The following is a 15,389-nucleotide window of genomic DNA, read 5'->3' on the forward strand; positions in this document are numbered from 1 at the left end:
ATATACATACCACATCTTCTTTATCTATTCATCAACTGATGGACACTTGAGCTGGATCCATAATTTGAATATTGTAGATAATGCTGCTATAAACATCAAGGTGCAAGTATCCCCCTGAATTAGGGTTTTTGTATTCTTTGGGTAAATACCTAGTAGTACAATTGCTGGATCACAGGGTAGTTCTATTTTTAACTTTCTGAGGAAACTCCATACTATTTTCCAGAGTGGCTGCACCAGTTTACATTCCCATCAACACTGCAAGAGGGTTCCTCTTTCTCCACATTCTTGTCAACACCTGTTGTTTCTTGTGTTGTTGATTTAAGCCATTCTGACGGGTGTGAGGTGATATCTCATCATAGCTTTGATTTGATTTGCATTTCCCTGATAAGTAATGTTGATCATCTTCTCACGTGTCTCACTGGCCATCTGTATGTCTTCTTCAGAAAAATGTCCATTCACATCTTCTGCCCATTTTTTATTCTGATAATTTGTTTTGGGGGTGTTGAGTTTTTAAAGTTCTTTTTAGATTTTGGATACTAACCCTTTATCTGATATGTCATTTGCAAATATCTTCTCCCATTCTATAGGTTGCCTTTTAGCACAGTTTCCTTTGCAATGCAGAAACTTTTTATTTTTATGTAGTCACAAAAGTTTATTTTTGTTTCCCTTGCCTTAGGAGACCTACCTAGAAAGAATTTGCTATGGCCAATTTCAAAGAAGTTACTACCTTTGTTCTCTTCTAGGATTTTTATGGTTTCAAGTCTCACATTTAGGTCTTTAATCCATTTTGAATTTATTTTTGTGTATGGTATAAGAAAACGGTCTAGTTTCATTCTTTTCCATGTTCTGTCCAGTTTCCTCAACACCATTTGTTGAAGAGACTTTTTCCCAATAGATATTCTTTCCAGCTTTGTTGAAGGTTAACTGACTATATAGCTGTGGATTCATTTCTAGATTTTCTATTGTCTATTTATCTACATATCTATTTTTGTGTCAGTACCATACTGTTTTGATTACTACAGTTTGGTAATGTAACTTGAAGTCTAGAATTGTGAGGCTTCTAATTTTGTTCTTCTTTTTCAAGATTGTTTTGGCTATTTAGGGTCTTTTGTAGTTCCATACAAACTTTAGGATTGTTCTTGCTCTGTGAAAAATGCTGTTGGTATTTTGATAGAGATTGTACTAAATGTGTAGAATGTTTGGGTAGTATAGACATTTTAACAATATTTGTTCTTCCGACCCAAGAGCATGAAATCTCTTGTCATTTCTTTGTACCGTCTTTAATTTTTTTCATCAGTATTTTATAGTTTTCAGAGTACAGGCCTTTACCTCTTTGATTAGGTTTATTCCTAGGTATCTTATTGTTTTTGGTGCAACTACAAATGGGATTGATTCCTTAATTTCTCTTTCTTCTGTTTCATTATTGATATATAGAAATGCAGATTTCTGTACATTGATCTTGTATTCTGTGACTTTACTGAATTTATCAGTTCCAGCAGTTTTCTGGTGGAGTCTTTATGGTTTTCTATGTATAATATCATGCCATATACAAATAGTGAAAGCTTTATTTCTTCCTTACCAACTTGGATGCCTTTCCTTTTGTTGTCTAATTGTTGTGGCTAGGACTTCCAATACTTATGTTGAAGAAAAGTGGTTGGGACACCTGGTCTGCCTTCAGCTCAGGTCGTGATCCCAGGATCCCGAGATTGAGTCCCACATCAGGCTCCCTGCAGGGAGCCTGCTTCTCTCTCTGCCTGTGTCTTTGCCTCTCTGTGTCTCTCATGGATAAATAAATAAAATCTTAAGAAAGAAAAGAAAAGAAAAGAAAAGAAAAGAAAAGAAAAGAAAAGAAAAGAAAAGAAAAGAAAAGAAAAGAAAAGAAAAGAAAAGAGGGAAGGGAAGGGGAAAAGGAAAAAGAAAAGAAAAGAAAGAAAAGAAAAGAAAAAAGAAAAGAAAAGAAAAGAGAAAAGAGAAAAGAGAAAAGAGAAAAAAAAAGAAAAGAAAAGAAAAGAAAAGAAAAGAAAAGAAAAAAAAGGGATGAGAATGGACATCCTTGTCTTGCTTCTGACCATAAGTTCTCAGTTTTTCACCATGGAGTATGAGGCTAGCTCTGAGTTTTTCCATATATGGCCTTTTTTATGCTAAGGTATATTCCCTCTAAATCTGCTTCGTTGAGAGTTTTTATCATGAGTGGATGTTGCACTTTGTCAAATACGTTTTCTGCACCTATTGAAATGATCATGGTTTTTATCCTTTCTTTTGTTGATGTATTGTGTTGATTGATTTGCAAGTATGAAGCACCCTTGCAACCTAGAAATAAATACCACTTGATCGTGGTGAATGATATTTTTAATGTACTGCCAGATTCAGTTTGCCAGTAGCATTTATTTTTTATTTTTTTTAATTTTTATTTTATTTTATTTTTTTTGCCAGTAGCATTTTATTGAGAATTTTTGCATCTATGTTCATCAGGGACATTGACCTGTAATTCTTTTTTAATGATGTTCTAATGAGGTTTTGGTATCAGGGTAATGCTGGCCTCAGAATGAATTTGAAAGTTTTCCTTCCTTTTCTGCTTTTTGGAATAGTTTGAGAAGAATAGGTATTAACTCTTCTTTAAATGTCTGGTAAAATTCACTTGTGAAGCCACCTGGTCCCACATGTTTGTTGGGAGTTTTGATTACTGATTCAGTTTCTTTGCTGGTTATTAGTCTTTTTAAGTTTTCCGTTTCTTCTTGCTTTAGTATTGGTAATTTATATGTTTCCAGGGCCTTATCCATTTCTTCTAGGTTGTTCAATTTGTTGATATATAGGTTTTCATAATATTCTCTCATAACTGCTTGCTGGGCATTGAGTCCAAGGGGCTTGAGTTCAAGATGCAGAGATCAAGACTTGAGCTGATGAGATGAGATCAAGAGTCGGACACTTAGCCAACTAAGCCACCCAGGCACCCCAACTGTATTTCTGTGGTGTTGGTTGTTACTTCTCTCTTGTTATTTGGGTCCTTTCTCTCTCTTTTTTTTCCTCTTTTCTTTTTGACCAATTTTGTTGATTTTAAAAGAATTCCTGATTTCATGTATTGGTTTCTGTATTATTTATTTCTGCTCTAATCTTTACTATTTCTTTCCTTCTGTGGCTTTAGACTTTGTTGTTCTTTTTCTAGCTCCTTTAGGTATAAGGTTAGGTTGTTTGAGAATTTTCTTGCTTCTTGATGTGGGCCTGTATTACTACATACTTCCCTCTTAGGAAGGCTTTTGCTACATCCCAAAGATTTTGGAGTGCTGTATTTTCATCCCTTTGCTCATTTTCAAATTGCGTTGCATGTCTTTAAATTGTGAATTGTAAGAGTTAGCATATATTCTGAGCATTAAATCTTTATCAAATATATGATTTCCAAATATTTTCTGCTCTTTTGTACGTTATCTTTTCATCTTGAAAACATCCTTTGATGCACAAAAGTTTTTAATTTTGATAAAGTTCAATATATCTATTTTTTTCTTTTGTTGTCCATGCTCTTGGTGTCATATTTAAGACCACGGCCAGATTTAAAATCATGAAGATTTACCCTTGTGCTTTCTTCTAAGAATACTATGGTTGTTACTTTTATATTTAGGTCATTGTTTCAGTAAGTTAATTTTTTATATGGTATAAAGTAGGAATCTAACTTCATTCTTTTACATGTGAAAATTCAGTTGTCCCAGCACCAAGAGATAACAAGACAATTCTTTCCCCACTGAGTGGGCACTGAACCTTTATCAAAAATCAATTGGATAAAAATGCATCAGACTAGAGGGTGCCTGGGTGGCTCAGTCGGTTAAGCATCTGCCTTCAGCTCAGGTTATGACCTGAGGATCCTGGGATCAAGCCCCACATCAGGCTCCTTGCTCAGTGGGGAGCCTGCTTCTTCCTCTCCCTCTGCAGCATCCCCTGCTTGTGTTCTCTGTGTTAAATAAATGAAAATCTTTTTTAAAAATGTATCAGACTATATTTAATTTATCCTACTTGCTTCTTTCAATCTGAGGATTCAAATACTATTTTTTAAAGATTTTATTTATTTATTCATGAGAGACACAGAGAGAGAGAGAGAGAGAGAGAGAGAGACATAGGCAGACAGAGGCAGGCTCCCTGCAGGAAGCATGATGCAGGACTCAATCCCAGGACTCTGGGATCACGACCTGAGTCAAAGGCAGATGCTCAACCACTGAGTCACCCAGATGCCCCTCAAATACTGATTTAAATGAATTCATCCTCCTCCTCCTGGAATTCTCATTAGGCCATGGACTTTTTAAATTTGTTCAACCATTTCCTCATCTCTTTTTCATTATTTTTTCTTTATCACCTTGTGCTGCACTCCGGGTAACTTCATCAAATCTATCTTCCAGCTTACCAACCCTCTTTTCAGCAAGTCTAATTCACTACTGAATCTGTCCACTAATTTCAATAGCAGTAACAGTATTTTTCATTTTTAGAAGCTTAGATTTGATTCTTTGTCAGATCTATTCCTTTTTCTTTCACTCTTATTTTTGCCTTATGGTTTGAATTCAGTTTTTATATATCTAATGATTTTATATGTACATATTTTATAGTGTCTTCTATAGTCTATTAATTCAAGTTCTTACAGTGCTAATCTTGTTGACCTTTATTGTATAATCCTTAATGTATGTGCTGATCATTTCCACATAAGACTTTTTTAAAGATTTTATTTATTTGAGAAAGAGCCAGAGAGCACAAGAAGCAGGGGGAGAGCAGAGGGAGAAAGAGAAGCAGGTTTTCTGCTGAGCAGAGAGCCTGATGCCGGGCTAGATCACAGATGCCCAATGGACTGAGCCACCAGAAAGTCCATTTCATAGTCTTTTTTTTTTTTTTTTTTTTTTAATTGTAAGTTCATCTTTACTGAAGCTCAACTTATCTGGGAGAAATTCACATATTCTGTATTATGGAGTGGTTTTACATTTGCTTCTAAAAGGTGCCACAGGTGTATTAGTAGCCTAAGATCTACTGTATATTAATTTGAGGATTCTTATACCATGCAGGTTATAGCGTATGAAGTCCAGATCCACAGTTTCAATTTTTCCTGGGACACTTCTTTTTTCACCCAGAGTCTAAGCAGAGGAAAGCTTTTACTTTTTACTTTTTGCTTTTTTGCTTTTATTCTAGTTCTCCCACTGAAGGTTCTGGTTCTATGCTGGGTTCTCGGTTCTAATGCTCTGCTTTTTATGAATCCAGGACCTTCAGAATGAATGTTAAAACCAAAGGCTCTAGCTCACAAATCTTCTACCTCCTAGGTTGTACCATACCAGCACGATTCCTGCCTGGTTTTCAAATTCCCTCTTAATTTCTGGTAACTGCAGATATCTGTCTTTATTGAAAGCTCAGCTGTGCTCTAAGAGAATAAGGCTGTTTAAAAATGTATTTAGCATTTCTAGATATTTGTATTGGGAGTATTTCTATGTCAGCCTAATCCACGTTTTGCCATAATCAGAAGACTTATAACATTTCCACAAAACTAACTAGTTTTTCTATGTATTGATTTTAGTATACTTATATGTAGTCAAAATACTGGTGTTTCCTATCATTTTAAACAGTTTTTTTGGGTGATTCTCTAGGTTTTCCAGAGACATCTGCAGAAACAAGACCAAAAAAAAAATGTTGTCTTGATTTCCCACTTTTATAGCTTTTATTTTCTTACCCAAAGGCACTTACCACCATTTTGAAATCAGTGTTATATAATAGTGCTACTTAAGAGCAACCTCATCATCCTCCAAATTCAATGTAAATGTTTCACTATGCATAACTCTGGGACAATATTTTACTCATTTAAAAAAAAAGATTTTATTTATTTATTTGAGAGAGAGAGAGATCACAAGCAGGGGGGAGGGGTAGAAGAAGAGGGAGAAGCAGGCTCCCCTGATGTGGGACTTGATCCCAAAGACCCTAGGATCACGACCTGAGCTGAAGGCAGATGCTTAACCAACTGAGCCACCCAGGTGTCCAATTTTTTACACATTTAATAAAGATTTTATTTATTTATTCATGAGAGACACAGGGAGAGAGGCAGAGACATAGGCAGAGGGAGGAGAAGCAGGTTCCATGCAAGAAGCCCGATGTGGGACCCAATCCCAGGAATCCGGAATCAGGCCCTGAGCCAAAGGTAGACGCCTAAGCGCTGAACCACCCAGGCGTCCCTCTATGTTTAGCTTTTTGAGGGAGGAACCACCAAACTGCTTTCCATAGAAACAGAACCATTTTACATTCCCATTAGTAATGCATAAGGGTTCTAGTTCCCCCATAATCTCACCAACACTTATTTTGTTTTTTTTTTTTTTTTTGGTTTGTTTTTATAAGTAGAGCATCCAAGTGGGTGGGATGCAGTACCTCATTGTGATTTTGATAGGTATTTCCCTAATGACTAATGATGTTGAGTATCTTTTCATGAATTTGTTGGCCATTTGTACATCTTCTTTGGAAATATTATACATATATACACATGACTCTTATCAGACATGTGATTGCCAAATACTTTCTCCCATTCTGTAGTCTTTCTACTTTCTTGATAACTTCCTTTAGTGCACAAAAATTTTACATTTTAATTAGCCCCGGTTTATCTATTTTTTCTTTTATTGCTCATGGTTTTGGTGTCATATCTAAAAATCTATTGCCAGATACAAGGTCATGATAATTTTCCTTTAGGTTTTCTTCTAAGAATTTTATGGTTCTTGGGACACCTGGGTGGCTCAGCGGTTGAGCGTCTGCCTTTGGCTCAAGGTGTGATCCCGTGGTTCCAGGATCAAGTCCCACATCGGGCTCCCTGCATGGAGCCTGCTTCTCCCTCTGCCTACGTCTCTGCCTCTCTCTCTCTCTCGGTCTCTGTCTCTCATGGATAAATGAATAAATTTTTTTTTAAAGAATTTTATGGTTCTTATTCTTATATTCTTATGTTAACATTCTTGTGTGTTATATTCTTATTCTTATGTTAATTCTTATATTCTTATGTTTAAGTTAATTTTCTGCATACAGTGTAAGGTAGGGGGTCTGGCTTCATTTTTTTTTTCTAGTGGAAATCAAGTTGTTCCATTTCCATTTCACCATTTGGTGAAGAGACTATTCTTTCCCCATTGAATGGTCTTGGCACCCTTGTCAAAAATCAATTGGCCACAGATGTATGTTCATTTCTGTACTCTCAATTCTATTACATTGTTCTATACATCTATCCTTATGCCAGTACTACACTGTTTTGATTACTATAGATTTGTACTAAGTTCTTGATTTGTAATCAAGAAGTGTGAGTCCTTCAACTTTGCTTTCATTGCAGTGATGAAGTCCTTTTCTTCTCAGGTCCATCAACGTAATGAATTAAATCAAATTTCCTAACATTAAATGATTTAATATTAGGATTAATGGATTCCTGAGTTAAACCCTATTTTGGTCTTTAGTATATTTTTAGATCCCTTTTCTGCCTACTTTTTCATCTGAATTGGTCTATGGTTTTCTTTTGTTTTGTGCTATCTTTGTTATAGCAGGATTCTGTTAATGCCAAAAAAAATCTGGAAACCATTCTTCCCACCCACCAACCCACATATGCTCTGGTATAGTTAAACAGCATAAGAATTCTTCTTCGTCTCCGTCTCCGTCTCCGTCTCCTTCTCCTTCTCCTTCTTCTTTTTTTTTTTAAGAATTTTGCCTTAGAAAAAGTTATTCTTTGAGGTTTTGAAAGAACCAACCTCTGAAACCATCCATAATCTGTCTTTTGGGGAAAATAGTTTTGGAGTTGTAAAAACACTCCCTGGGTGCCTGGGTGGCACAGTTAAGTGTCCAACTCTTGGTTTTGGCTCAGGTCATGATCTCAGGGTCCTGGGACTGAGCCCCCGCATAGAGCTCCCTGCCCAGCAGGGAGTCTGCTTCTCTCTGTCTCCATTCATACTCTGTTTCTCTCAAATAAATAAATAAAATCTTTCAAAAAATAAAATAAAATAGAGCTCCATCAGGCTTAAGCCACCAACATCATAAATTTAAGTACATTTATACCGTTTTCCACTTTTGATACTGTTAAAATAGAAGCAGCAGCATCTTCTTCCATCTACAACTAATCCACTCTCTCCACTGCTTCTTTATAAAGTCCTTTTAGTTATGTCCATCTCCTACCCTAAAAACAAAATTCAACATAAAAATTAAACTACTAGGGATGCCTGGATGGCTCAACAGTTAAGCGTCTGACTTCACCCCAGGATATGATCCCAGGATCCAGGATCGAGTCCCACATTGGGCTCCCTGTGTGGAGCCTGTTTCTCCCTCTGCCTGGGTCTCTGCCTCTCTCTCTCTCTCAATTTGTGTCTCTTATGAATAAATAAATAAAATATTTTTAAAAAAAATTAAACTACTAGTGACTTATAGACTTTAAATGAGTAAATCTTATGGTATATAAACTATATCTAATGGAACTCTTAAAACAGTTTTGAAACAACACAGTTTCTCAACCTCACACTCCCTTTGCTATTTTGCCCTTCTACACTCCTTTGGAGACAAACTATTTCACTAAAAAAAAAAAATTTAACCACCTTCCTGAGGTATAATTGACATATAATGAATTATAAAGTTATAATTTGCTGAGTTTATGTATATACCTGAGAAACCATCATCACAATCAATATAATAAACAGCCGGGGATCCCTGGGTGGCTCAGCGGTTTGGCACCTGCCTTTAGTCCAGGGTGCAATCCTGGAGTCCCAGGATCGAGTCCCACATCGGGCTCCCTGCATGGAGCCTGCTTCTCCCTCTGCCTGTGTCTTTGCCTCTCTCTCTCCATGTCTATCATGAATAAATAAATAAAAATCTTAAAAATATATATAATAAACAGCCATCCACACGAAGAGTTTCCTTGTGCACTTTGTAATACTTCCCTTCCACCCCCATTCCCATCCTCACACAACCTTGTCTGACAACCTTCTTGGATTAGTAATCTCTAGATTTGTCCTCTTCTTCCTTATTTTGCAACCATTCACTCCTCAATCTAGATTCCATCCTCATAACTCCTCTTAAGTGCTATCATAAAAGTCACCAAAATTTGAAATTTTTTAATCTAATGAAGTTTCATTTCTTCTTTGATCTCTTTATAGCATTTGACTACTCTCTCCTTCCTTGAAACCCTGGCTTCTGAGACTGCACTCTTCAGGTTCCCTTACACCTGTCTACTCATTTTTATCTCCTTTGAAGGTACTCATCTCTCTGCCTGTCCCTTCTATGTTTGTCCTAGGCCCTTCCTCCTCTCACTTCCTCTATGCAATCTCACTTACTCATTACTTTAATAATAAGTTATAAGTCAACCTTCATTATTCGAGGATTCCATATTTGCAAACTTGCCTCATTAGTAGAATTTATCTGTAATCTCAAAAATCAAAACTCATGGTGCTTGATGAGTAGGGATCTGCATACCAAAACAAAACAAAACAAAACAAAACCCTAAATAAGCCACCCTGCCTGAATAACATGTAAATCTTACACCTTAGATGCTTCAGTTAACTTTATACTTCAATTATTTCAATACTACATACCAGTCTCTCAGAATCCTGTGAATGAGGTATTTAAAATTTATACATGCTTATTACAAATATATGTTCCTAAGAAATATCACCAATTCCAAAGGATATACATTGAAAAGTAAAAAGATCATCAATCTTCATTCTGATTCTATAATTCAGATTTACTTGTGTCGTCTTATAGATATTTCTCACACATAAGCAGATATACAGATTTTTTCTTTTTAACTATAAACAGAATCATACTATATACATTGTTCTGTGCCTTACCTTTATCACCTTATAATACACTAAAGTTAACTTTCTGTGTGAATGTATCAGAGAATATTCTTTCAATGTTTCCTATGTCAATGATCATCACCTCTGTCAGTTTGGGACAAGAAACGAGGTGTCATCCTTAACATCATTCATTCTCTAAGTCTAGTCCATTTCCAATTCCTGTTGCCTTTATCTCTTAATTATCTCTCAATTTACTTCATTTCTTTTCTTCATCACAGTTACCACCCTAGTCCAGAGTAAACATTATCTCTCCTCTGGATTACTGTAATAATCTTTTACCATACTCTTCACATCTACTATAGACTACCTCCAAACCACACCACATCCAGAGTCCCAGTTCAGGAAGATTAAAAGTTCTGGAGATGGATGGTGCTGATGATTGCACAATATGAATGTTATTAATGTTACCATACTGTACACAGAGAAATGGTTAAAATGGTAAATTTTACGTTATGTATTTTACCACAATAAAATAAATAAATAATGAAAAAAAACACACCAGGTAGTGGCTTCCTATTACTTATAAAGTCCAAAACCTTTAATATCCCCTACAAGGCCCCATCCCACTTCTTTCCAGGTTCATTTCATAACTTCTTACACTACAGCCTTCCCTTTTTAAAAAGCATTTATCTCGGGATGCCCGGGTAGCTCAGTGGTTAAGCATCTGCCTTCAGCCCAGGGTGTGATCCTGGAGTCCTGGGATCAAGTCCCACATCAGGCTCCCTGCATGGAGCCTGTTTCTCTCTCTGCCTATCTCTCTATGTGTCTTTCATGAATAAATAAATAAAATATTTTTTAAAAAGTGCTTATCTCAGTTTATAATCATATATTATTAATGCAAATATCTAATTAAAGTCTGTCCTCCCACAAGACTATAAACTCTATAAGAGCAGGAAATGTCTTTTTGTTTACCACTTAGCATATATGCCTGGCACACAGTAGGTATTCAAAAAATTTACTAAATATATGAATATAGATCTACCTTGTTCTTAAGTGGCAAAGAATGTCACTTAATGGATGTCACAATTTCTCTTTTTTTAAAAAAGGATTTTATTTATTTATTCATGAGAGAGAGAGAGAGAGAGAGAGAGAGAGAGAGAGAGACGGGCAGAGGGAGAAGCAGGCTCCATGCAGGGAGCCTGACTCGGGATTCAATCCCAGGACTCCAGGACCACGCCCCGGGCTGAAGGCAGGTGCTAAGCAGCCGAGCCACCCAGGGATCCCCTATGTCATAATGTCTTATCGAGTTCCAGAATGATGGGCATTTAATGTGTTTCCAGATTTTTGCTATCAAACAATGCTAATGACCACTTGTGCTAGTATATCAATGAATGTACTTAAATGTAATTCTTTATTTCAAGTTTTTATTTAAATTCTAGTTAGTTAACATATAGTGTAATATTGGTTTCAGGTACTGAATTAATGATTCATCATTATACAAAACACTCAATGCTCATCACAAGTGCCTCTCCTTATCACCCACTTAACCCACCCCCCACCACTTCCCCTCCGTCAATCCTCAGCTTGTTCTCTATAGTTAAGAGTCTCTTATGATTTGCCACCTACAATTTTTTGATTTTTTTTACTAATCTCTATAGCCAACATAGGGCTCGAACTTATAACCCCAAGTTCGTCATATGCTCTTCTGACTAAACCAGTCAGGTGTCCCTTAAGTATAATTCTCTTTCTTTCTTTTTTTTTTTTTAAAGTAGGCTCCATGCAGGACTTGAAGTCATGACCTGAGCTGAGATCAAGAGTTGGATGCTTAACCAGCTGAGCACTACTCAAGTGCCATTAAATGTAATTCTTTTTTTTTTTTAAGATTTTATTTATTTATTCACGAGAGACACACAGAGAGAGAGAGAGAGAGACAGAGACAGAGACACAAGCAAAGGAAGAAGCAGGCTCCATGCAGGAAGCCTGATGGGGGACTCAATCCCGGGTCTCCAGGATCACGCTCCTGGCTGAAGGCGGCGCTAAACTGCTGAGCCACCCGGGTTGCCCTAAATGTAATTCTTTTTTTTTTTTTTTTTTTAAGATTTATTTATTCATTCAGAGAGAGCGAAGAGAGAGAGAGAGACAGAGACACAGGCAGAGTGAGAAGCAGGCTCCACGCAGGGAGCCCGATGCGGGACCCGATCCCGGGTCTCCAGGATCACACCCCGGGCCGCAGGCGGCGCTAAACTGCTGTGCCACCAGGGCTGCCCCTAAATGTAATTCTTAAATGTAAAATTTCTTTCTTTTTTTTTTTTTAAGATTTTATTTATTTATTCATGAGACACACACACACAGAGAGAGAGAGAGAGAGAGAGGCAGAGACACAGGCAGAGGGAGAAGCAGGCTCCATGCAGTGAGCCTGACGTGGGATTTGATCCTGGGTCTCCAGGATCACGCCCTGGGCTGAAGGCAGGCACTCAACTGCTGAGCCACCCAGGAATCCCTTAAATGTAAAATTTCTGGTCAAATGTAAAGTGCATTTCAAATTTTAACTGACATTCCAAATTTTGGTTACAGTTTATATTCCAAGTAATCAACAATGTGTAAAAGTACCCATTTCCACAATACTCAACTTGTATAATCAAAAGGAGCCTACTCTTTGGGATAAGGTTGGGGGAGGTAGTAGAGACGAGCGTTCGTTTCCTTGTATGAGGACTTTTTCATATTTTAATATTATACCCAAAATTTTAAATTAAAATATTTTAAGTGTATTATTCCAATAAAAAAAATTTCAGCAAATGAGTTAAGTAAGCAAAGCTAACTGATTAGGAAAATTGTTTAGTTACTGACAGATTGTGGAAAAATTCATGTATTTTAAAAAGCATGTATTTGGGGTGCCTGGGTGACTCAGCTGATTAAGCATCTGCCTTCAATTCAGCTCAGGTCATGATCCCAGAGTCCTGGGATAGAGCTCCACAGTGGGCTCCCTACTCAGTGGAGAGTCTGCCTCTCCCTCTACACTTGTTCTCTCTCTCAATCTCAAATAAATAAAAAAATATTTTTAAAAATAAATAATTAAAAATAAAAAACATGTATTTATGGGGCACCTGGGTGGTGCAGTTGGTACGGCGTCCAACTCTTGGTTTCAGCTCAGGTCATGATCCCACAGTTGTGGGATCCAGCCCCTGTGGTTGGGCTCCTTGCTCAGCAGGAAGTCTTCTTGAAATTCTCTCTCTCCCTGTGCCCCTCCCAGATGCATGTACACTTAAGCTCTCTCTCTCTCAAATAAATAAATCTTAAAAAAAAAAAATCTTTATTTAACCTGTAGATTCTACAAACCACTTTTCCTATCCTACAGATATTTTCCTTTCTGAAACTTTAGGCTATGTATCAATCAATGGTACTGAGGCAGTACAAGGAGAAAATTATAGTAAGAATATTCACACATAAGAATGTATAGAAAGTAGAGAGAAATCTTAACATTTTATATTAGACTAAATTTTTTTTCTTGAAGATATTAACATTTTGGACTAGTTCCTTCTATATTTTTGTGCCCACACTTAATACATATCACAGAATGCTTATATAATTATAAATCGATTTTTCTCACTAAACAGTATAGCATGTACATTTCTTTCATGACTTTCAATGTGACTCATCTTCTCCAGAGTGTCAACTATAGTAAGAAAAAACACCTGTATGGCACCCTCTTCTCTAGATCTTTACTATGTTCTTAATTTCTTTGAGCTTCCATTTTCTGATCTGACAAATGAAGGCATTAGTTTAAATATCCTCTGCACAGTTAACAGTTACAAGACTAAAGAGAAAGTCTCTTTTAACTCTTTTAAGATTTTCTAGAACATATCAGGCCTGCTTTTAAGAAAACAGACTCTTGTTCCCTCTGCCCCACCACTTAATAAGCATATCCCACTCAAAATAATTTGAATCTTGGTAATTTGGAACTTAGATATTTCAGGATTAATTTCTCATCAGAAGTGATATTATTTGTAGTGATTCCAGATTACGCAACAGGAATTCCATAAAGAGAAAAAAATCACTAGTTATAATCTATTTTTCACATTAATTCTACCTTGAAGCAGAAGATGAAGGGATTATTTTTTAGATGGTTCTCTTTTAATTGTCCTAATTAATGGGATTTCACATTTAATAGGATGTCAGTTCTCTTCCACATCTAGAACTGTAGAAACACAAGCTCTTACCTTAACTGGGAAGCTACATTTTCCAGTACGAACCCCTTCTTCATCTGTCTGCCACTGATGCGGACGACTAGCCTCTGGAACATAAACATCTTTCTTTCTCCTAAAACTCTGCCGCAGTTTGTTCATTTTAATTTTTACAACCTGCAGACAGAGTAAATATGAAAAAGAAGTTACTACCTTCTCACTTATTTAAACTTTAGATTACCATGCTGATAAAAAAAACTAATGTCCTAAACTAAACATTTTAGTTTAATAGAAAATGAGCATTTAGCATCCCTCCTCTTAGAATAATTCTAGGCTCAAACAAATCATTTCACTTTTCAAACAAACAATACTAGCTCTTATAAAACAACAAGCTCTAAGATTTGCTGAGATGTTATTCTAAGAACTTTCAAGCATTTTAATTGTAACAATCCAATGAATTTTCCTACTGATCTACCCCTCAAATCCATTCTAATTCCTGAATAAGGAAATATGTACATGTGGGCCAAATTACAAGCTGCTAACAATTTCTGAAAACTTTCATACTTACTAGGAAAAAATCATTCCTAAACACCAAAATTTAGGAACCTTTTTGGCTTGCTATTAGAAAATACTAAACAAAGGACTAGAACTACCTTTTTATAAAGATGCTTAAAAAGAAAGTTTCTTTTAAACATAAAGAAGATAAAGTTCTACAAGGAATAAATTATTCTAAGGAAAATTTTTTCTTGCAAATAGTATAATATCAGAACATACTTTCATATTTATAATCATTACAGAATGAAAGTAAACTAACAGCTTTCAATTATAAAGGTCCAAATCTCATCATTATCTCTGTAATTAAAAGGTATTAAACCACAACCTTTGTTTTGTTACTGGGAGAGGTACCTCTCTAATGCTTTCAAAAGTACAGTAGAAATCACCAAAACTATAGGGAAAGAAAATCTAACTGATAAGAAACAACAGAATATTCAAGAACCAATGAATAAACATAATGAATGTATCACTTTACAGAGCAGATCTCAAAATCTGAAGCCAATACCTCCAATTTTCTGTTAAGGAGCATTCTTTCCCTAAAGGGATTTAACCACCTCAATCAGCCTAAAAGATCTTAACTTTTGAAAATGATATAGCAAAGCTATATAAAGGATACCTCCTCTTTGTCAGGAGTGTTAAATAGCAAGGGATTGAACATTAATTTCCAAATGACACCAATGAAAAGCTTGAAAATCAAAGTTTGCATTCTGAGGAAAATCATGTTGTATTTTAAAATGCATAATGTCGCAGAACTATTACTAACTCAGCTAGTTTATACAGAAAAGCCAATCTAACCACACATCTTTTTAAAAGGTAAAAATTCTGACAAACTAATGGCAATGTGAAAATTCCTGGATTTCCCTCCCTCCCTCCCTTCCTTCCTCCCTTCCTTTAATATTTT

At 36.1% G+C, this 15,389-nt stretch overlaps 1 protein-coding gene across 20 annotated transcripts in view; it reads right to left on the reverse strand.

Annotated features, from left to right (window-relative positions):
• NUMB (NUMB endocytic adaptor protein) overlaps window positions 1–15,389 on the reverse strand; it is a 162,208-nt gene that overhangs the window by 48,290 nt on the left and 98,529 nt on the right. For all 20 annotated transcript variants that reach the window (XM_049113680.1, XM_025443347.3, XM_025443346.3 and 17 more), the window contains one exon: window positions 13,970–14,110. In XM_049113680.1, the coding sequence (XP_048969637.1) occupies window positions 13,970–14,095 (126 nt within the window). In that variant the 5' untranslated portion in view covers window positions 14,096–14,110. The remainder of the gene's footprint in view (window positions 1–13,969; window positions 14,111–15,389) is intronic.

This window comes from Canis lupus, chromosome 8 (assembly GCF_003254725.2).
Source record: "Canis lupus dingo isolate Sandy chromosome 8, ASM325472v2, whole genome shotgun sequence".
Taxonomy (NCBI): Eukaryota; Metazoa; Chordata; class Mammalia; order Carnivora; family Canidae; genus Canis; species Canis lupus.